Source organism: Erithacus rubecula (genome assembly GCF_903797595.1).
Source record: "Erithacus rubecula genome assembly, chromosome: 5".
NCBI classification, from domain to species: Eukaryota; Metazoa; Chordata; class Aves; order Passeriformes; family Muscicapidae; genus Erithacus; species Erithacus rubecula.
In genome coordinates, this window is record NC_136687.1 from 58,034,189 (window position 1) to 58,055,980 (window position 21,792).

General features: G+C 39.2%; 1 protein-coding gene across 10 annotated transcripts; it reads right to left on the bottom strand.

Moving 5' to 3' along the window:
* Positions 1 to 1,182: 1,182 nt before the first annotated feature.
* Positions 1,183 to 21,411, bottom strand: LOC306802875 (glycerol-3-phosphate acyltransferase 3-like). Of its 10 annotated transcripts, XM_079307492.1 has the most exons (13): positions 21,205 to 21,411; positions 15,115 to 15,322; positions 8,244 to 8,316; positions 6,477 to 6,747; positions 6,054 to 6,128; positions 5,646 to 5,735; positions 5,228 to 5,321; positions 4,834 to 4,949; positions 4,089 to 4,144; positions 3,659 to 3,744; positions 2,926 to 3,054; positions 2,438 to 2,517; positions 1,183 to 2,035 (listed from the first exon to the last, which is right to left on the bottom strand). In XM_079307492.1, the coding sequence occupies exons 2-13, from the start codon at positions 15,268 to 15,270 to the stop codon at positions 1,921 to 1,923; spliced, it is 1,341 nt and encodes a 446-aa protein (XP_079163618.1). In that variant the 5' UTR covers positions 15,271 to 15,322; positions 21,205 to 21,411; the 3' UTR covers positions 1,183 to 1,920. The 10 variants fall into 10 exon arrangements, with proteins under 10 accessions (XP_079163618.1, XP_079163626.1, XP_079163620.1 ...); XM_079307500.1 differs by lacking the exon at positions 15,115 to 15,322 and having other exon boundaries at positions 21,205 to 21,410; XM_079307494.1 differs by lacking the exon at positions 21,205 to 21,411 and having other exon boundaries at positions 6,054 to 6,107; positions 15,115 to 15,438.
* Positions 21,412 to 21,792: the final 381 nt, after the last annotated feature.

Genomic DNA, 21,792 nt, shown 5'->3' on the forward strand with positions numbered 1-21,792 from the left:
GTAATTCTCACACATTCAGAGGTCTGAGCTTTATCCTTACATAACTTGGATAATGATAATAAGGATCACACATTCTAAGGTTCCTCTTGATGAGCTGGAGAAGTGTTTCAGGACAGGGAAAAAAGGCATATAAATCTAATTTCTTACAGAAGCAGAAAATTTCTCTTCTAGCAGTTGTTCTTTACCTTCCTATATTTTCCTGTGTTTGGCCCCTCTTTTTGTCTATTCAGTCTCACATTTTACCTCTGAGAAGGAAGAAAGCACACAGTAGTGTGGGAAAAATGCTCTCAACACTTGTCTTACTGCAGTCTCTGTTAGCAACTCTCAGAAATCAGTCACAGAAAGAAAATCTCCCAGTTTTAAACTCTGAAGACATTTGAGAGTTATCAGGAATTTCAATCACATTTCTTCACAATGTTATACCTAGAAAATAAATCAACAGCTTAAACAGCCATAGAAGCACATCTTACTATAGCTGGGAGCAAGGAGACCTGTTCCAATAGGAGGAGAGCCTGAGGCAATTTTCCTTATTGCCTGGTGGTTTTTCTTTTAGCCTGGGTGGCTAAAAGCTGTGTAAAAAGGCAGATTATCCTACTGCTTACCCATGACACCAACATTTAGACTGACTGATCCACCAAGGAAATTCACATACCTGTAGCAATGCCAGGGCTGGCCACAAAAGAGGGAGCTCAGTTCCATGCTAGCTCTGTGCCATGCAGCCTCAGGGCAAGTTTCCCTCCTGTTGGTATTCTGGATATTGTTTTTCTAGACTCTCCAGGGCTGGGCAGAGTTGTATCTGTGCATCTGTCCCTCTGTAGGATGTACTTCACCAAGACTGATCCTCTGTCTTTTCTGAGACTTCAGCCAACAGGCTGCTGTCATGTAAACATGTTCTTACCAAGGTCTGTCTTAAGAGCACCTTGGCCAAAACAGCAGCTATTTGTCTGTGTTTCACTAGGAACATACAGATAGCTAAAGAAGCCTGATCCTTCCATACTTACCAGGAGAGCAGATATTTTATACCAATAAATACTGTAGGAGATGGAAATATTCCCATTGCATACTCCTTAAGTGCATTGGCTCTGTTCTTGGAGGATGGTCTTCAGGCCAAATCCTCAATTTTCACATCCTGTGGCAACACAAACAAGCTATCCAGAAATGACAGCAGCAGAGGACAATGGATGTCACATCAAAGGTTTTCTTTAATTTGTGGAATGCATACAAACAGACTCAGAAAGGGATCTAACAAAACCACAAGATATGACATTTTAAAAAACAGGGTATTTTTTTTATGACACTGTCCTTGGCTGTTATTAATTTACCTCAGCTTCACATACCCAGGCATCAGGGACATTCTGCCCTGCACACTCTTTGTCACAGCAGAAAGCTTTCTACAATGCCATCCCTGGACCTGTGACATAGAAGAGAGTGAGCATCTGCTTTTTCTCTTTGACATCCAACATGCAATTCACAAAACACATTTTGGTGAAATGCTTCATGTCTTCTAACATCTGGAGATCTACCTCTAGAGCAATATGGTTACTGTGGCTCACAGGAATATTGCTAGCCTAAGTCCCTGAGAAAGTCTAGCAGTACAGAGGTGATTTATTATAAGTAACCATTTAAGTCCTCAAGGTATTGCAAGTATTTTAAAGTGGCATTTTAATGAACATAATTCATTAATTTTACTGTAGATTCTTCTCAGCACCAGGGAGAATTTTATTAGCATATTTTATGATTTGCTATTTATAAAATTATAGTACTTTGCTTTAAATATGGAAATCTCTTTATGGTTTCCCTGCTGAGTCACATGCAAAATACCTTACTGCAACAGAAGGAAAACAAGTTGGGTTTAATATAAAACCAGTCTATTTTCTGATAGAGATAAGACATGGAAAACTGAGATAAAATAAATAGCATTTAACAAACATTTCCGTTTCCCACAGATCCATTTTCTATTACTATCTGGCAATATTTTTTCTGTTGCTCTTCCTTGAAAGTCTCTTTGACCTTTTTCCTTTTCAGTCCCCCATCCCTGAAAGACACAGAAAAGAAACAGCCATAAATTCACATCAGGGTCAAGGCAGGAAAACATTACTATATTTAGGCTATGTAGTCAAAGCAGTTTCCACTCTTAATGTTGACTTCTGTAAGACAATGCTAAGACCGACCACACCACAATGCCCTTCTTTTAACCCAGCATTTAACAGGCAAGTAATTAATCTTCACCCAATACTGCCTGCTGTCTAGATCCCCCTGACAGCTGTTTCTCTTTATCTACCATATTATTCTAATTATTCTAATGTAATTGTTCAAGTAATAAAGTAATATTTTCTGAGTCAGTAAGTGCAAACAAAGCAGGTTTTAAAAGATTCCATGCTAATGTTTCAGAATACAGAACACCTTTAAAAACAATTCCAGAGGTGGTGCTTCTTACCAAGGAAGCACAGACATTCCTGCCCGAGCAGCAATGACAGCCTTGACCCTGTCAGCAAAGTGAACAGCATCTTCTTCTTCCTGAAAAAAAATGTGAAATAATTGCTTTGCAACATAGACATTTTCTCTGTGCCTCACTTAAAGAGATAGGTTTTTGTCAGGCAGCAGGCACTGGGGCTTATGCCAGACCCACAAACCAAATGTGAGCTGCAGGGCAGTTCCAGCTGATCCTGGTTTGCCACTATTTGGTGCCAAAAAAACCTACATGTGAGACTCTCTGGTTTCTGGAATAACCTCAAACAACACATAGCCTGAGGTCCCAGGCCTGGCCAGAGCAGAGGATGCATTCCACATAAATCCATGCTCACTTAAAATTAAGACTGTAGTATTGCTTCCTGGCCTTTGATTCAGTACACCTTGTGTAGAATTGCAGACCCCTTCCAGACAACATTCCACAAGCACTTTCAAAACATACAGAAGCATAAGAACCTCTTTGACCATTGGTGGCAGGTACCACACATTGCAGACAATAGCCCAGCTGGTTATCACATTGAAAGCATAAGTCATCATGGAATGCTTTGTGCTGTTCCAGAAGGCATCTCCAAAGCGGGGGTCATACTGGAAGACAAGAAGAATAAGCTGCCTTGGTTTAAATCACATAAACTGCTTTTTTTTTTTTTTTTTTGGCCTCAAAGTCACAATTCCGCTTATTAAAGAAGGGGAAAATCTAATCACACCCCCTGAAAGCATCAGTAAATTCAGAGTAAAGCTCCAACATTTGTTACAAGTTTCTAACAATTAGCCTTTACAAGCAATGCATGACCCTGAGCTCTGACAGACCTGTTAAAACACAACTATGGCAAAAGACTTTATCAAAACATAAAAAATTGTCATCTACAGATATGCTGACTACAAATGTTTCCTTGACAATGCTCACACCAGTTTTGACAACTTCCACAAGATCAGGCAACATTAAATTTCCAGAAAAATAACTAATATTTCCAGATCTAGAGTGACCTGGCTAAAGCTACTCAGAAAGACTTGAAAGTGCCAAGAAAACTGCTTTTATCCTCAGAGCATGCAAGGGCCAGGACAGAAATGACATGTTTCCCACACTGCTTAAAACCACAAGAAAGCCTTTTCAAAGCTTACACATGAACAACTTCCCTCAGAAGTGTTTGCAAACGATCCTTGCATGTTTGGAAAACTACAGTTACAGTACCTTGATTGCTACTGGATGGATGGTTCCTCCTACCTCAAAGCTCCCCTTCTTAAACATCATTACTGATGTGTTGTTAATGCAGGTGCCTGGTCAGAATTAAAATAGATGAAGGGCTTAATCCACTCTGACAAAAGTATCAGGAAATGAATCCTAAACTGTCTTAAGGAGACTTAGTTGTTAAAGGAGAAAGTAAGCTTTAGTTCTGGAACATAATCCCAGAGCCTTGTATATCTTCATTATGTTACATGCTAAGCAAATAAACTTCAAGAAACTTTGTAAAATACTAGAACATGACTTTTAATATCTCCCAAGAGCTAATTAATTCTACAAACCAAAAACAAACACCTCACTTCCAAAGACTGGATATAATCAACTGCACTGAATGGCAAGAAGTGAGAAGAGCAATAAAATCAATACAGTTGCTTCCTACCTTCTGGGAAAATTAAAATGGGTAACTTGGCCTTATCTGCAATGTGTTCTCTGATTCTGTGGAGAGAAAATAACATTTCAGTGTATACTTCATATTTATCTTTGTCCAAGAATCTAAATATCCATTACCTCTCACATAGGACAGGAAAAGCCCTTGCCCAATTCCCTTTGTCCAGTCAGTTGCTGCAGCTGGAATGTGTTCTGGTTTCAGGCCTTTATCTCACTCTCTTGCTAATTAAAAAAGTAGATTTTCTACAAAGCTGTATGAAGTTCTGATTTACCATTTTAACCAGAGAATGGTGGCAATTAAAGCATGTGAAAATAACTTCCCAGATTCCAGCTATGAATGCAGTCAAACTTTTCTTTAGACTGAAATATATTCCAAATTTCTAGTTTTCATGTTTTCTAGGTTCACAACATCAGTTTTACATGTATCTAATGATTCTCCATATTTAGTTAAGTGACAGGTCTTACTACATTTGCTGCATCACTTAACCACAAATATCACTACTAAGCAGATTACAGACACTAAAATCTGTTATTTACCAGGACAACTGTCTTTCCTACAGCTTAAGAGCATGGAGCTCCACTTTGGTCTGCATTAAAGAACAAAATCAAAACACTATACATCACAAAAAAAACCGAACAAACAAACAAAAAGAGACAACTGATGGCAAAAAATGGCAACACTGATGACAAATTACCAGACCTGATCAGACAATGATGCAAACACCTCACTACCTTACTTTTTCCTCACCAGGTGACGGTCTTTCATTTCCGAGCGTTCAAACAAGACATGCTGAGAGGTTTGCATGCAGGATTTCTGAATAAGTCCCATTAGCCCTCCATGTACCTGGCCAACCTGAAAGCCCAAAAGAAATTTGTTACAAAGCAAACACACACACACATTTAAATGATTAAATTCTAAACACAGAGGCAACCATTACTAAGCTTATTGACAAATTGTACCAATCCCCTTGGTCATAAATGTGCACACACCTGCCTGCATTTGCAGTCCAGAATGTGAGTTTGAATGCTGTCAAATCCCAGTTTTTCTACCAGGAAGTTTATCCTCTTATCCAACACTACATCTATGGGCATCTCAACATTACTGATGTTTAACAACTGTCTTGTTCATACCAAGGAATAGCATCCATCACTGGCCAGGATTAGGACATCCAATGGAGATGTATGGTTGGCTACACAGATGCTTCCTCGCTGTGGTTTGTTTTCTCTGCAATGACAACCATAAAAGTAATTAGTTAATGTTTATTCTCCAGACTACAGGCCCAATCAGGTGGCAAGCACTGAAAAATATCTAAGTGTCTGAAGAGAGTAAATCATCTGCACACACCATGCCAATACACAACAGGAAACACAGGAGTGCATGTGAACATCCTGACAGAGTCTGGATGATCCAAGCAGCTTCTTGGATCAAGTTGTACCATCACCAAGTATCCAGGCAGTAATGGAATAAGAATCCTTCTCCAAAATTTGAGATGTTAAATACGGCAAGAAACAAATTCCAGACTAATAAGGGCAAGGTGGCAGCACTCACCTGTTGTGGAAATTAACAAGGCCACTCATACATCGGATACCTAAGGTGGCACATATCATCTGGACCTGGTTGCTCAGCCAACCTTTAATTCTAAAAGAAATGAAGCCATAGATACATTTCCAGTTCTATGGGGTCACACATGCAATGTAAACTCGCTAAATTACCCCCAACTGCTGTTACTACAAAGACCATACTAAGGTTCACACTGCATGTCTGCTTTCAGATGCCATTGCCATAACTCTCCCTCACAACGCTCATTTTACAGGAGACAAAATTTTACAGGAGAGAAAAAGTCACCTCATGATAGTCCACATCAGTCCTCTGGACTTCAGCAGAGTGTTCCAACTACTAGTTCAAGTCCTTAAAGAAATACAAAAGAAATTGAAAGAGCCCTCAGTAAACACTTACCTGCCATTTGGAATCTGTCCTACAACTGTAGTGGCCAACACCAGCAATAGGATGCTGAAAACAGACAAGCAGATGCTACAAAGTAAAATAATCTTAATTAAACACCAAGAAGCAAAACTGGAGAAGTAAACAATAAAGTATTCTTATGTGACCCTTTGATCCATTTCACAATGCTTCTTTCCAGCATTAATAGCATCTAACTAGCAATAAACCACTAGTTAACTAGCACACAAATCCCTTAATCCAGCTTTGCTGGATTTTAGAAGCAAATTAATTACTAATAAAACATATGGAACATAAGAAATGTACTTCTTGCAAAGCTCATGTCAGGTTCTCCTCTCTCCACTAGCCAGTAGTGTATTTTTCCCCAACTTGTGTAAAAAGAGCCACGAGAAAGGATCCCATAAAGGGTGTCTGGCTCACCGGAAGGGCAGCAGGAGGCAGTACCGGATCAGGATGCCAGTGACCCACACAGCAGCCAGTTTCCAGCTGACATGGTGCAGGTTGGCATTGGTCCTGCTGAGCAGATTCCAGGACAGCAGCTCCTCGGAGGAGAACCGGCGGGTGACTTCATCTTCTGCCACTGCCTCACAGCCCTTCTTGGAGAAGTACATGACATCAGCAAGGCTGAAACAGCCTTGGCACCGGCCAACAACCTCCTCTTCCATGGGGGTCTCATCTCTCTGGATGATCCCTGCAGGAGGAAATGAGCCTTCCTTCCACATGGTGAAATGAACAATATGGATTCCAAAGAGAGTGAAACACATGAGCTTTTTAGAAACAGCTCATCTCCTACTCAAACACCAGAATGGCATTGTATACTTCATTTATGTACTGACAGCTCATTCCACATAGTTACTTCTCTAATCCTATGGCCCTAAATTGCTGAGGAAGGAGGAAAGGATTCTGATCAAGCTGCAAATAAAACCTTGAGCACAACACCTACTTCATTGTTTTTTAACAAATAACACAGGCACTCACACACAGAAATGTCAGCTATACATTGCCAAGATGGCAGATCCCTCCTGGTGCCCTAACTGAAATTCAGGCAGAGTTTATATGATTGTTGTTCTTGCTGCTGTTGATCAACTTTATTATTTCTCAGCTGTAAAAAGCACCTTCCTCTGCATTTTTTTGCCTTGGAACCTTCTATCTTCCCCTATCCCTTTGTTAAGAGTCACCTCATTACCAAGAAACTTGAAAATGCCTGGATTTCCCCTCCCTAAACATACAAATCATTACACAGACACATTGTGCAGGAAGAATGATAAGACATTCTTGCTCTGCTATTTGTAAAATCACACCCCATAGGACAGCCACATAGTAAGTCTCAGATATCTGCTGAGGCCACTCTGAGACCAGATTCTTATCTGGCTGGTTACAGTGACTAGAAATCTCTTGGTTCATACCAGCTAACACTTGGGTTTTTTGTTTGTCCACTCCCCCTACTTTTTTTTTTTTTTTTTTTTGAGGGGTGTATTAGACATTAAATATGCATTGTAAAAATATGCTCAATTTATCTTGATCAACCTGATCAGAATCACAAAATTTTCTTCCATCTGTACTTCAGTAAAACCTTCAACTCTCAAGAAACCATCAGACCAGAAAATCATTAGCTGACAAACCAAGCAGCCTACATGACTAATGACTAAAAGTGGCACTACAAGTAACAAGATAACTATGAAAACTTAACCCACTCCTCTTTGATCACACAAGAAAGAAAAAAACAGTTGGGGAAAAAATTATTTGGATTTTATCCTCATGTCTAGAAAAGAGTGCAAATTGTAACTGTGATCCATGGGATGCTGTAGCTCTTTTACTTGAGAGACCCTGGATTTTTTGCATGCTAGGGGTTACAAGAAGCAGAACATAACCATGCAAAGCCATGTCAAGCACTAACACTCATTCCTCCCAATCCTGTAAAGAGAAAGCTGGTGGAACCAGAAAGCAAAAACCACATATGAAATCAGGGATGCTTCCCAAATGTTTATCAGCAATGTCTTTCTCTACCCACACTACTCTCTAATACCTTTTATGCACAGAACTCAGAGATTATCTTTTTTATAACATGCTTACGTAGGTTTGTAACTTCAATGGATATTTGCTCATCAAATTCCTTTCTAAGATTGTTAAATAGTTGCCTTTTTACAAGATAAATAGTGCTGTGTCCCCTTCATCCAGAGATCTTACCAGTGGAGATTAAATTTTCAAGTGCCATCGCCTTCTGCTGTTTTACTCCCTCCTCAATCTGCAGGGTGGCCCACTGTTTCCAAAACAAGAAAAGTAGATGGTGATGGTTTTCATTTCATAATTTCCAGACATCCTGTAATTACTTAAGGTGAACTGTCTGAGTCTTTTTTACCCCTGACAGGTCTAGGATTATAATTTTTCAAATTCAGCCTGAAGGGTGCCCTGCATGTCTCCTGTTTCTTTTGTTACATGGACTAACTTTTGTCATTTCCAGGAAAAATTGTTTGGCTCAAACTTCTTTTCAGTTGTTTTTTTCTGGGGGTCCAACAAACTACTGAGCTACCAATGAGACTCTCTAAGATCCAATGTGTCCAAAACTCTCTTCTCCAGTTAGCTTCAAGCAATAGAACTATACAAAATAGTATCACTGACATTAGACACATGCCAGAAAAACGTATCTGAAAAACAGATCTTAAAGAATAAAAGTGATTACCTCATTTTGAGGGCATTCAAGTGGTCTTTGATGACAGAAAACAGAGCTGGCAACATTTTGTATCAATAGTATTTCAGAATATGCAGCATTGGTAATGAGCTTTCACCCATCCCTGTATTCCTCTTTTTGAGCTTCTTCTTGTGTAGAGCACCATAAAACTCTCCATTAGCAAAATCAAACATATAAATATCCCTGGTTTTTGAAGTTTGCCTAGTTTTGAATACTTTCATCATGCATACATAGACACATAAATAGTAGTTCTCTTAAGTACTAAAATCTGGCTGTATTTATGTCAAATACATAACAAAGGGCTGCTTGAGAATAGGCTCTGCTCATGATTAAAGGCTCAGTTTATGCCTTCACCTGCTATCTCCAACAGATAAGGATAATCCATCTGCTTCATATAAACTGTTGCTAAACACTGTATTTCCCTCTAGCTGACATGTGCAGCCACACAAGCCACCACAAAGCTGATCTCAAATAGTCTTCACTACATTACAACATGTCTCATGTGCAAACAACAACCAGCTTTTTGCCACCCTTAAGTTTTGCTCTCTACCAGCTCTTTCTGTAGGTATTAAAGTTAAATCACTAACAAAATGGACACTTTGCCTTAACATAATTAGGATATTTTAGTTACCCTTAGCTGACCTTTTTGGTTTTTACCAGCCATCATAAAAGAAAAGAAAAAAGCAACGGCAAAATAGGCTTTGATGTGGTATTTTAAACTCCATACAAACCATCTTTGATAACACCATAAAGCAAACAACCCTCTCAAAATAGAAATTAAAAAACCTGCACCACAGACCATCATCTTGTCTATACTTCCCAATTATTCTCCTGAAAAGGTCAACAGGTACATCATTTCTCTCAATCTTTTGCAACACATGGAGAGTCATTCAGAATGGTGGAGCCAGGGGATGTCATGAAAGCAGCAGCCCACACACTGAGAAATGAAAGAACATACAGAACAGGTACAGGAACGTTGCAAAAGAGAGTAAAGACTGACATGGCAAATTCAACCTCTCTACAAAATGCTCATCCCTCATCCCTTCCCCAACATCTTTTGGGATAGCTGCATGGCATGAGGGAGGAAAAAAGTATAAAATATAAAATATTTGAGACTGAAAAATAAAGCCTTCTGCCTTAGTCTCTGCTTTCCTGCCTCATGTCTACCACCCTTATCTTGCCTATCACTGTCCTCCTACACAAAAAAGCACCTGTCAGCTGGCCAGCATTGCCAGAAATGAGCTTGCTTATACTGTCTTGAAGGATCTGGAACACCTCCAGGAGAATAAATGAGCAAGACAAGTCAAAACCAACAAAAAAATTTAAAATTTACTAGTAAATTATCAAATCTTGCCTCCTAGCACAGAGAAAGAGTGAGGCAAAAGTGGCAGCCTTTAACCAAATAGTCAAGGCTATTAAGGCAGTGTCCAAGGAAGATGAGGAAGAGCTTTCAAAGGCTGAACAGTTACACAGGGCTCATTAACTTGGAAAAGAACTGGCTGAGATGGGTTAAGATAGACATCTACAAAGTCTGGACTGGCACAGAGCAGGTGCTTAAGGAACAGTTATCCATTTTCTCTTCCACTACAAGAACTGAGGTTTACCATGGAAAAGTTTTGGGCAGAGTGTGTGAGCAATAAAAAAGACAACATATTTCCACAAACCATCATGGGACACGAAATTCTCCTAACTTGTGGCTTGGCACAGGGGGCTGAAGCACAAGCAGTGAGGAAAGAACACAGCTGTACAGTCAGCCAGGCCTTAGGCTTCCAGTCAAGTCATTGAACTGACACCTGTCAAGCCATCTGTCTGGGTCAAACTCTGGACTAATTAACTCTAGAGTGGCCACTGTTCTGCATTCAGTAGCATCTGTGTGTATAATTTATTTTCAAAAATGAAATAAGGCTTTGTGATGGCCTTTGTATTACACAGTATTGAGACAGAGCTGTCACGCTGGTCTCCGTTGCAAAACAGTAATGAAAGGATGTTTTAAATACCTTACAAAAAAAACACAGATGTTGCAACTAACACAGAATTTAAGTATTAAATGTAGCAACTTCATTCCTACGTTTGCTGACTGAAAGAGAACTCGGGTGTTGCGCTTTCCTCACTCCCATTTCTGAAGTGATGAGGATGCAAGGAGTCCAAAACCCAGCAGTTGATCCCACCTGGAATACTGAATACTTGACAGCTTAAGTCCAACAGTCCATTTGCTTGAGCTTCCTGTAATTACATTCTAAGCAAAATAAGGGTGCCCAATACTTCATTATATTAATTACTGTCTTCACAGGACATAACATGAAATACAATGTGGAATGTTCACTTCCTGAAATCTCATTTCTTGCAGGATTTTTCCTCCCTTTCCCTTTCAAGTACAGCTCAGTACTCCATTCCTCCATACTATGTAATAATTCCGTTTTGTCTCTCTTCCCATATTTTTACTACCTCATATCCCATATTCTCAGAAAAGATTTTTCTAATTACCCATTACATGAACTTTTCTCAATCTTTCCCTCATGCTTGACAAAGGTTTAGGGACAATTCCTCTATGTAAAGTCTTTCACTCTGGTGGCAAAGAGAAAAAAGTTGGTAGGTTTTCAGCACAAACTAAAATCACCATCTAAGATCAAGCACTTGTGATCTCTTCATCCAACAGTGGCTTCTGCCTGGCCACACTTTCCCTTGCCTATCACAAGCATGAACCCAAATCAAATGATGTGTTATGCTCAGTGTCTGAGAAGATGTGAGTGTCCACCCTCAGGCTGTGAAAAGGACTCACAGATCTCCTGGCTGCTCCATGAGGACTGAGGAATGGGTTGAGAAGGGTTTGTTTGGGATAAAAGTACTGGTATAATTTGTCTGGGTTTTGATGGAGAGGGCAGCTAAGGACAACCATGTATTTAAAAGCACAGCAAAGCAATTTTTCACCAGCTGAAGTGTCTGTAACATCTGCCATACTCCAGTAATTTATAGCATACGAGTTACCTCTGTGTACAAATGAGTTCTCAATGCAAAAACTATTCACAATTTTTAGCTGGCAGATTTCTATTTCTCAAGAAGCTTGACAAGCTTTCTTTTTCTCAATAATGCTCCAATTTCATACAGGAGTTCAGATCTTGTAAAACTCCAGAATATTCCTTGGCAAATAGAGCTGCATCTGTTCAATGTGTTTCTTTGACTCTTCACAGGGCTCTGAGAGCAAGGCATAGATTTCATCCTACCAAATGCATCTTCTTTTGCAATCACTGGAGTAACATCTCTGGCAGAGCTTTGTTACTATTCTCATCTCCAAGAAACCCCAGGACAGACAAAGCTCAAAGAAAAGAGATTATTTATAAATAAAAGTGTACAAGCATATGAGAAAGAATAACACTAACAAAATCCAAGCCATGTCCACCTTTATCATTTCTAGAAATATTTGAAGGGCAAATTAAGAGTACTAGTAGTAATAATAATAAGCCAATAGATATGCAATTGAGAAGTTACTGTATTTGAGGTCTTTTGCTATTGCATTATTATTATATATGTCCTCAAAAAAAAAAAAAACCAAAAAACCAACCAGATAAATCACCTGAAAGCAAAAAAAGCCACCCCAAATTTTCAAACCTTGACTCTTGCTCTTATAAAATGATATATTTTCTTCCTAAAAAAACTAGTATCTAAATACCTTGACAGAAAAGCAGCAGAGGGTAAAAATTATTTCCATACATGATTACTTTTTTCCCATTTATTCCAATTACTGTTCACAGTGCTAAAACACTTCAGTGAAGTCAAGAAATCAAAATTACTTTTCTCATGATATGCCACCACTACTTATTGCTTAGTGATAGATCTGAAAACTTGAGTTTTATTCTAAAACACCTTTTTTGCTCCCAACAAATTAAGTAAGGTCTAAAGATACATTTTCTTTGAAAACAAAACTTTTAGAAATATTTTTTGACTTTGAAGTCCTTGATTTCAGTCTCCACTCTTCTATTTTTCTCAAATTGCCAAACATGGAGGAAAATAAAACATGCTTTCCCTCTGCTGAGAAAGAAACAGATATAAAGAAATCCCTTGGGTGAGAAGTTTGCTATTAATTTTGCTGGTCTACATAAGAGACCAAGCCAAATGTAACACAATGGAGAGACCAGCCATAGTGCTCAAGGTTGGATTTTTGCTGCAGCACCACCCAGTTTGGCACTTCTAGAGCAGGGATATTCCTGCAATATTGTCAGTAGTGTGCTAATACATGACTAAGCATCTTCAGCATTTCCAGCTCAGCTCTCCTGTTTCACCATTCCAGAGGACAACAGGAACCATGGATGCTGTCTGTGCATTATCCCATTAGCAACATCACAGGAACACAGCAGCACAGCCAGAAATCAGTCAACACCTCTCAAGGCTTCAATGTCAGCTTGTTTGTCTCAAACAAGCCTGCTTTAAAGCTGACTTATCCCAAGCTGCAATTTTGGCTGTATTCTGGTGAAAAAGCTCCAGGACTCCAAGAACAGGCCCACAGCAATTCCATACACAGGTGTTAATCCAGCATTTTCCAGTCCTATCCTTTCTTCCAAAGAGCCTAGTGGGCCACATTACAAGCAAAGGGGACTTAACATCCCCTCCATCCCTTCTCCCTCCCATTTCCTACCAAGATAGCTCTTAGCTACTCTCCTGGCACAATGAGAAGCATTTGACAATGCCTCAAAGAAAATCACTGGAGTCAATTGTAAGATGGAAACAGAGTAACTCCTTTTTGCCCACAGGACAATTAGGAACAGCTTTGAACAAAAGAACAAAATAAGCCAGCCTGAATAGCATGGAGTTGTGCTGTTCCTGTTATTAGCTGCTGTGGCAGACAAAAGAGGATATAGCTGACCATATAACATTAACATATTTATTTTTCAAAACATTGATCCTCCACATTGTTAGAACTGAATTATCATGCTCATAACCTGTTACAAAAACAGTGGAGAGAAGAATACTTCATGTGCTTTACAAAACAGAAGGGCCTTCCTACATAAAGCATGCACTGAGTGGGTCAAACATCTCTTGAAGTTGGGAAAAGCACAGGGAAAAAAAAAAACCCAGGAATTATTTTGATGCCCACCAACTGCAGCAGCAAAGCTGTCCAAAGACAGGTTTGATATGAGAGTAGCTCTTAATTAAGGTAGTAATAAGAATTTAATTAGCATACCACTGGCTGATTAAAAAATATTTCATGTATAAAGGCCAATATTACATACAGCCACTGCAGGCAGTCATTGCCTGCTGACATCAGTATCTGAAAAAAAATAAGTAACCTCTAAATTTTGCAGTTATGTGCACTATGCTAAATGATGTTCATACAGCTGAAGACAGAGAGTGCCCAAGAGCTCTTAATCAGATAAATAAATAAAATAAAACAAACACCACCACCCCCCCCCAAACAACAACAAACAAAAGAACATAAGAAGAATAAAAGACAGAATTGGCAAGGTAAGATGGTAATGATATTAAGTGTACACTGGTACAGATATGTTCTACTGCAAAACAGATTACTCCAATGGTTTAATAATAATAGCAACAATAACAGTAATGTGTTTGCTGCCACAAGTAGAAAGCATATTCACAGGTCTATGCCAGAAGAACAAAGTTAATCTACTGGAAAATGGAAATGCTTCACTGTTCAATATGATGAATTTGCAGCACCTACTTCTGGCTAATAATGGATATCAAAAGTCAAACTTGAAAAACTAAATGGGTTCTGGCTTATAAAAAGCCTCAGAAACCTTTAACTGATAGAACCAGGATCTTAGGCATGATCTGTTTATCTCTAGAAAAAATTATACTTTTAGAAGGTTGCACACAGATTCCTTTAAGTCTTGTACAGCATAATTTGTAACTGCTGTATCCCCCAGATTAGTAATTGAGTAAAGCAAAACCACAGAATCAGTGTTCTTACCTAGAATATTAATTCCATACAATTAAAACAGTCCAAATAAAGCCACTAAAATTTATATACATCTAAAATACATGTTTTTATTACTTACCAACTCCCACAAAGTAATAGATCTTTTTCTTTATATTTGACTTGTCATGAGTATCCTACTTGCCTGAAGCATTCTAACAGGCATGAACTAGAAGATAATATCATGGAATCTCTACTTTAACCCCAGAAAACCTCAAACCAGTAGCAGACTATAAGCCAGCACATAACTAGAGCTCATTAAAGACATCCCTCAAAAGATTAACACATAAAGCCATAAAGCTGCAAACAACACATGCGAGTTAATGGATATTTTTTTCTGTTGACATTATGGCATTTCTATCAAACATACAGATTTTTATTTTTTGATTAAACATGTCCTGTAGTAGACACATACCTTTTGAACCCACTTCTCAACTTACCTCTAATATTTTAATTAAAATTTTCACATAGAAATGAGAAATCCCCAGTGACACTCGAAACACCGAAGGCAACAAAACTAATGCCACAAATGAAATCATCCAGATAGACAAAATCCTGCCTTCTGTAAGGCCATGGCCTCCTCTATTTTCTTCCATGTTTGCTCCTCCAAAATGCCAACCAGCTGCCTTTCTGAGAATATATGCTCATCTGTAGTGGAAAATCAAGAAAGCTTCAAGAGACAGGCAAATAAAAATGACACATTGTAAGAGCCAAAGCTGTGTCTAGGAGAAGGCTGTTGCTCACTGAAGACTGACACCACTGATGCTCTCAGTGATAAGGTAATTTCTACCCTTTGCCCCGCCCTAACTCCACCCACTTCCTTGTAATCGATAAGCATTTGCTCATCACGGGAGAAGAAAGAAAAAACATGATAAGTAATATTATATGTTAGATAATTAGATGCTGCCAATAAGGAACCTTGTCAGTGTGACAACTGGTTTTCACAAGGTGTCCTGCCAATAAATTACAATACAGAACCAGGTGGGTGTGTTTTTCAGACTGCCTAAAATCTTTTCTTCTAAATCTTATTAATTCAGATGAAGCATTTCTCCATCTGATGCTTGCACAAATCTGTGATTTACTCAGTCAGATTTTCTGTTTGGCATTTCACAGATGAATGAAACGGAAGCTTGAGGCGCAAGTCAGGCTTTTTCTATTTTATTTTATTTTTTAATAACACATATGAAAGGCAGATGCAAGTTTCAGCAGGCAAGGATTGACAATAAATCTGCTCCCACCATGTTATCAGAAATTAGCCAAAAAGCCTGTATTACAGGGTTACAAAATACACTGTGGTGAAGTAACAAGCCACCTATCTTTTCACTTCAACTACAGAATTGAAATGCAATAGATAGCCCTGTTTCTCCTTCTAGCCTATCAAATTTCAATAATTTAATTCAGTACTTTTTAGAAAATACCCAGCTCAACCCCTTACAACCACCCTTCTTGTACCTTTTTGTGTGCATCACAGATGACACAAAGTGAATAACTCTAGAACCTCAGGGGAGCTCACCAGCTGCTCCTCCACTACCTTCACACAGAACAAATTAACCAGTCTTGGTGGAATGAGCATTTAGGGCACAATTTCCAAGAGTGTGAGTGCCAGTCCACAAAAGATCCTCCCTTTGCCAATACTTACATTGGTGTGTTTGTCTGAAGCCGGGGCGGCCCTTTTGAATATTCCCATCCCCAAGTACCATGACTTGGTTTGTGTTGTGGAGCAGCTGGATTCCTTAGAAATGGAAGCAGCCCCAAAGAAGCTGTGTAAAATGTGTACCCAACACTGTCCAGGCAGTAAGAGCAGCACAGCTGCCAGAGGGGGCTGCACCACCTCTAACTTACAGCACGCACCCAGGCACCAGCAGGCAGACTCCTGACACTCACAAGCCCACGGGAATCCATGGCACGATTCTTGTGCCACATACTGAGTTGAGCAGCTTCTGCACCTTCAGATCTGCTGCTGCATGACATCCCTCAGGTCTTTCAAATGACATTGCAATCTTTTTCAGTAATATAACTTCTCTTTTGCATCTTTTCATTACTTAGCTTCCTTACCTTTTGTTCCTTACCTTCTGAGCCTTCTGCATCCTCTACAAAACCTCACTGGTTTGTTTTTTAAGTGTTTTTGCCTTCTCAGTGCTCTTTTTATCAGTGGAAACTTTAAGCCCCTCGCTCTCCACCCTGCTGCTGCCAGTTACACCATTAAACACTGTTCTCACCTGCCCTGCCAAAAGGCTTCCCTAGGAACAATGCTCCATTGTAAAACAGCTTGCTCACCCATTTCTCTTTAGCCACCATTCCTTATTCTCCTTTCTGGTCTCTTCCTCCTCAAGTGGCTTGCCCAGCTAACACACATTCCATAGCGTGGCCGTGCTGGAGAGCTGGAGGAGAGGGCGTTGATCCACCTGGCAGCAGTGTGAATAGCTGCCATCAGCCTCGGCACAGGGGATCGGTATGCATGTCGTCTGGGTGCTAAAAACCCCGTGGGCGGGAGGGTGGAGGCAATTTCTGGGACCTGATTTGAGGCAGGAAAGGTGGGCAAAATACAGCATTGCAAGGAACAGGAAGATGTGGTGACTCCCTTGGTGGGGATCAAGATCCATATGACCAAGACTCTTCTTTGCTTTATCCACTTTGTACCTCCCAAAATAATGAAAACCATTTCAATGGTCCTACTATTCTGTTACCATTGCTGTCACATGGTTTGGAGAGAAAAAGAAGTAATCAAACACACAAACAAAAAACCTGCACCTTAACCACCCAAATTGGGAATGACAGCAAAATCGAGGAGATTCTGCCTATTAACAATATGGAATAAAAATTCTAATTCAATGAAAATTGTCCCAAAACCCACTAAGGAATGAACCTGAATACTAGAACTTGTCCAGCCGTGACTAAGGAGCTCCATCTTGTTAAAATTCTGCCAAAAAAATGGCTGACAAAGCTTCTAAAGCATCTGTCTGCTCTTGAGACCACAAGCATAAGAATAACTGAGACATATTGATCTAAGCTTTGTATGTCTTATCTCCAAAGCACTTAAGACTGTTATAGAAGTGAATATGGATTTGAATTTTATCTGTGACCTGAATGAAGGTAATGAACTTGCTCATAATGTGAAGAAGAAAGGAAATTCTTTAATTCTCCAGGCAATTCATAACATAGCTTCCTATTTTTGGTCAGAAATTTGGCACAGCTTTTTGAACCCCACCACTATTATTATTATTATTATTATTATTATTATTATTATTATTATTATTATTACTACTAATTTCTTCAGAAGAGACATGAAATGCAATTTTTTGTCAAATTCCAGTGTGAGCAGATGTGCATCCAACACTAAGCTGAATACAGTTTGTAATGTGGCTACATAAACTTCCTCAGCAAAATAATTTATTTCAGGATTAGTTCTGCCATCCACTGACTACACTGATTTAACAGAGCGTCTGCATGTCATTCTTCTGCCCTTTTTGTCCCTCTTACCAACACCCAGACTGCTGCAATCACATCTGTTTGGAAGCTGAGAGGCCTTTTCCAGAAGGGAGAAGGTATTGAAAATAATTCAAATAAACATGCAGCCAAAGAATGCAGCACTCATTTGTAAAGTCCAGCAAATAACAGCTGATTAATTTATACCAAATAACCACAAGCACTTTTTTTATTAAGTACCCCATATGTCAGGAAAAACCACCAGAAAATGTGCAAAACTCTCTGTCCATTTGGAAGAATGGAATCCAACTTAGAAGAAATCTATATGGGTGACACAGGAGGAATCCAAGATCAAAGCTCCGTTTAATTTAACAAATTTCAAATTGGCACCCACAAGCATAAGAAATTCACTTAAAACAATCCCTGGTCTCCTAGGGAAATGACAATGAGATGGAATGGGCATCAGCTGCCCACTCTAGGTTCTAGATCCCTTGAGGTCATTCTACTAATTTCATGTTGCAAAACATTGCCTATTGCCTAACTGCCAGTTGTCGGAGGGAACCTGAATTATGACCCATTTATTTTTTCAGTGCAAGAAGGAGCAAACACTGATCTGTGTCCATCTGTAGTGCCTCACATGGAAGGGTTAAATCAGGTAAAAACAGCCCTTTCCTGCACAGCAGTGGTTATACAGCAGTCAGCTTTTAAGCAGGTTCATATACACTGTGAACAGATAAACTGCACTGGGAGGGGACAGTTTTCAAGAAGTGCCACTATGGTTTTGCCTTCCCTCTGACACACAGGGGAAACACTTGGATATAACACTTGCCTTGGTCTTCAAAAAGAAGGAATCACACAGTCACAGAAATTCTGGCAACCACCCTTTCCAGGTATGCTTCCTTCCTGTCCAACACTAACCATTCCAGTGGCTCCAAGGGGATGTCAGGGGAGAGTCTGCAGCCTGCCTTTCTTGTACCACCTTTCTTATCAGACCACCCAAACATCACATGTCCCCAGTAAATACTGCTCCAAAGCAGCACTGATGCATCAGCTGCAGCCAGGAGGTGCTTCAGGTGCTGAAGTAACACATTCCCTAAGGGTTAACAAAGAGGTATTTCTACCTGAAGCAAATGACAATGATCGTGACTGTCAATCAAGGTCAACTTTCTATCACTTGATCCTTTTTATAGGAAAAACACAGGGTATAATTTTTACCTGTTTGGAGTAGCAACATTGTCAAAAGCTGCTTGCATCCAGGGTACAGAAGTGCATCCTGACAGTGCCACTAGATACAGAAAGATGCTAATTTCAGCTATTGCTAAAATGATTCTTGTGACTTTAGTTGTAGGGCTTCCAGGTATTTTTCTGTGAGTTTTGCCATGCTACAAAGCAGACTGATCTATTCAGAAAAGCCTTGTAAGACAATGACACAGAGTCAGACAGCAAACCTGGGATGACTTACCAGCATCACTTCAAATCCAGGACTATGTTTTGCAGGATAAGAAACTCTTCAAACAGGACTGACCAGAACATTCTACATGCCAGTAATTCTCATGAGTATATTCAGAATGAAAACTACTAAGATCTCTTTTTCAACTAAATTTTAACCAGCTATAACAACAATAAAAAGCCTTTTTAATTAATGCTTATGTCTTCTCAGTGTTTCAACCCCATATTTATCAAACTCCTTACCTAATTCCTACTCCAGGGTGAAGTAATCTCTGGTAATTTTGTTTTGATATTTATCAAGACTGAGGTTCATGCTTTACTTGTGAAAAATCCACCAAAAGGCCAGAATAACCTTAGAGGTCATAAATTGCATGGCAAGCAGTGTCAGGTGCAACATTTATTTATGGAAAACACACCATCTTCATGCACTGAAGTGCAAATATGTGCTCCTCTGCATTCTCACTCTAACTGAGCTATGTCTGTTGCTCTTTAGGTCTCTACAGATTTCATTTTTACCACCAAACAGGAGTGTGTTTATATCTGAACACAGTAACATTGTGCTAGCTATGCTTTATCTTTGGCCATCAGCAGGCAATCATGAAAACACTGAAGAAGTATCTTTAACTACTGTATCACTCATTGTATGAGTGTAACACATTTAGCTCTGACCACACAAGCATTATTGTTTTCACTCAAGATAAATTCAACAATTACAGAAAGTTATTTATTGTATCCTGTGGCTTACAACAGTCTTTGTATCTCAAAGCAGGGAAATCCACTACATGTTCTGATTACATTTGTTTGCCTCAGCAATGTATAAATACCCACAGATGTGTAGGCTTTGCATGGCTGTCAATACATACCTCATATATTGTCCATATAAATCTTGTATATGGTTTGTACCATTGACATAAAGCAATAAATTAATTTGTCAATGCCTAACACTTATTGCATTGATTAAATGCACACAATTTTCTCCCAGCTCTGGCTTAGGAGTGACTGCAAGGACAGCACAGGGTCCTTTGGGAGAGTTCCTGAACTGGGTCAGCATTTCATGTCCACTTTCAACATTTTCTCCCCAAACAGCTATAGAAACTTGTCATAGCAGCTCTTCTTGCTGCCTCTACCAAAGCAACATGGTCCATAATGGAATCATTTGTTGCAATACATCCCTTTAGATGTGTTGTACTTGTTGCTCATTTGTTTAATACCACACAGTCTGCATTGCAAGAAATGCATGCTAGCTCTTTCCCACCAACCTTGTCCACAATTCTGTACCATCCAGAGACTTGTCATCCCCTTATTCAGAGATCTAGATCATTTATGAGTGTGTTAAGAAATGAACATGGTCTCTCTCTCTACTGTAACAAGTGTTAAGAATCACAGCAGTTTTCCCTTCTAAATGCTGGCATAATTCATACATATTTTAATTAATACTTAAAGAATGTTATTTAAACTAACCATTTTCCGTCTAAATCTTGCAAAAAAATTTTTAAGGGAAAAGAAACTGCACTGAAAATATGAATTTTATATGCAGCCTAAGAAAATATATGTGAGACTTAAAAAGCATGGAAATACCTCTTGAAAGACCACAGGTCCATACATTCTATTTCAAGAGTCAGGAAATTAACATCTAAGGCTAAGAATGTACTTACCTATAGTCCTGATGAGGGACAATATCAAACATTAGCTCTCCTGAAGTAAAGGAGTAAAACTCTTGCAGCCTTTAGACCACATCACATTTCAAAGAATGTTATCACTTGTAATTCTCTCTTCCTGAAATTGTTTTCTAGGGCTTTCTTCTGACTGATATACCAGGAGGACCTTCTAGAATGGGGAAAAAAAAAAGGTTATTACAAGTATTAAAAGGAATTAAGATGTGACAACTCAACAAATACAAAATATGCACTCTGCAAAGTCTTTGTCTGAGGAAGAAGCGATCCACGTTCCTGCTGTCAGATCATTATTTGGCATTACCATTTTATTACCCCCTTATCACATTTCATTAGGTCATTAACTCAGAAGACTCTCCCCACATTCCCCAAGAGCGCAGCGCACCTGCAGACACACTCACAGCTGCATGTCCTGTTTGGAAAGGTCTAAATCTTAAAAAGACAATTCTACCAACAAACAATTTGTCTTTCTACACGGACATCACTCAGAGCTTGCTTGTCAGTTGCTGTCTTACAGTCTTAAGCTGCACCACGGGAAGTTTTGGCTGAACATTAGGAGGAATTTCTGCA

Bases quoted from the DNA above. Each gene is read 5' to 3' on its own strand.
- LOC306802875 (XM_079307492.1), bottom strand. From the start codon at position 15,270: ATGGAAGAAAATAGAGGAGGCCATGGCCTTACAGAAGGCAGGATTTTG. The intron at 6,748-8,243 runs GTAAGATCTCTG...TTCCTCCTGCAG, and splicing joins TGAAAATTTAATCTCCACTG to GGATCATCCAGAGAGATGAG. The intron at 5,322-5,645 runs GTGAGTGCTGCC...TTGTCATTGCAG, and splicing joins CTTGTTAATTTCCACAACAG to AGAAAACAAACCACAGCGAG.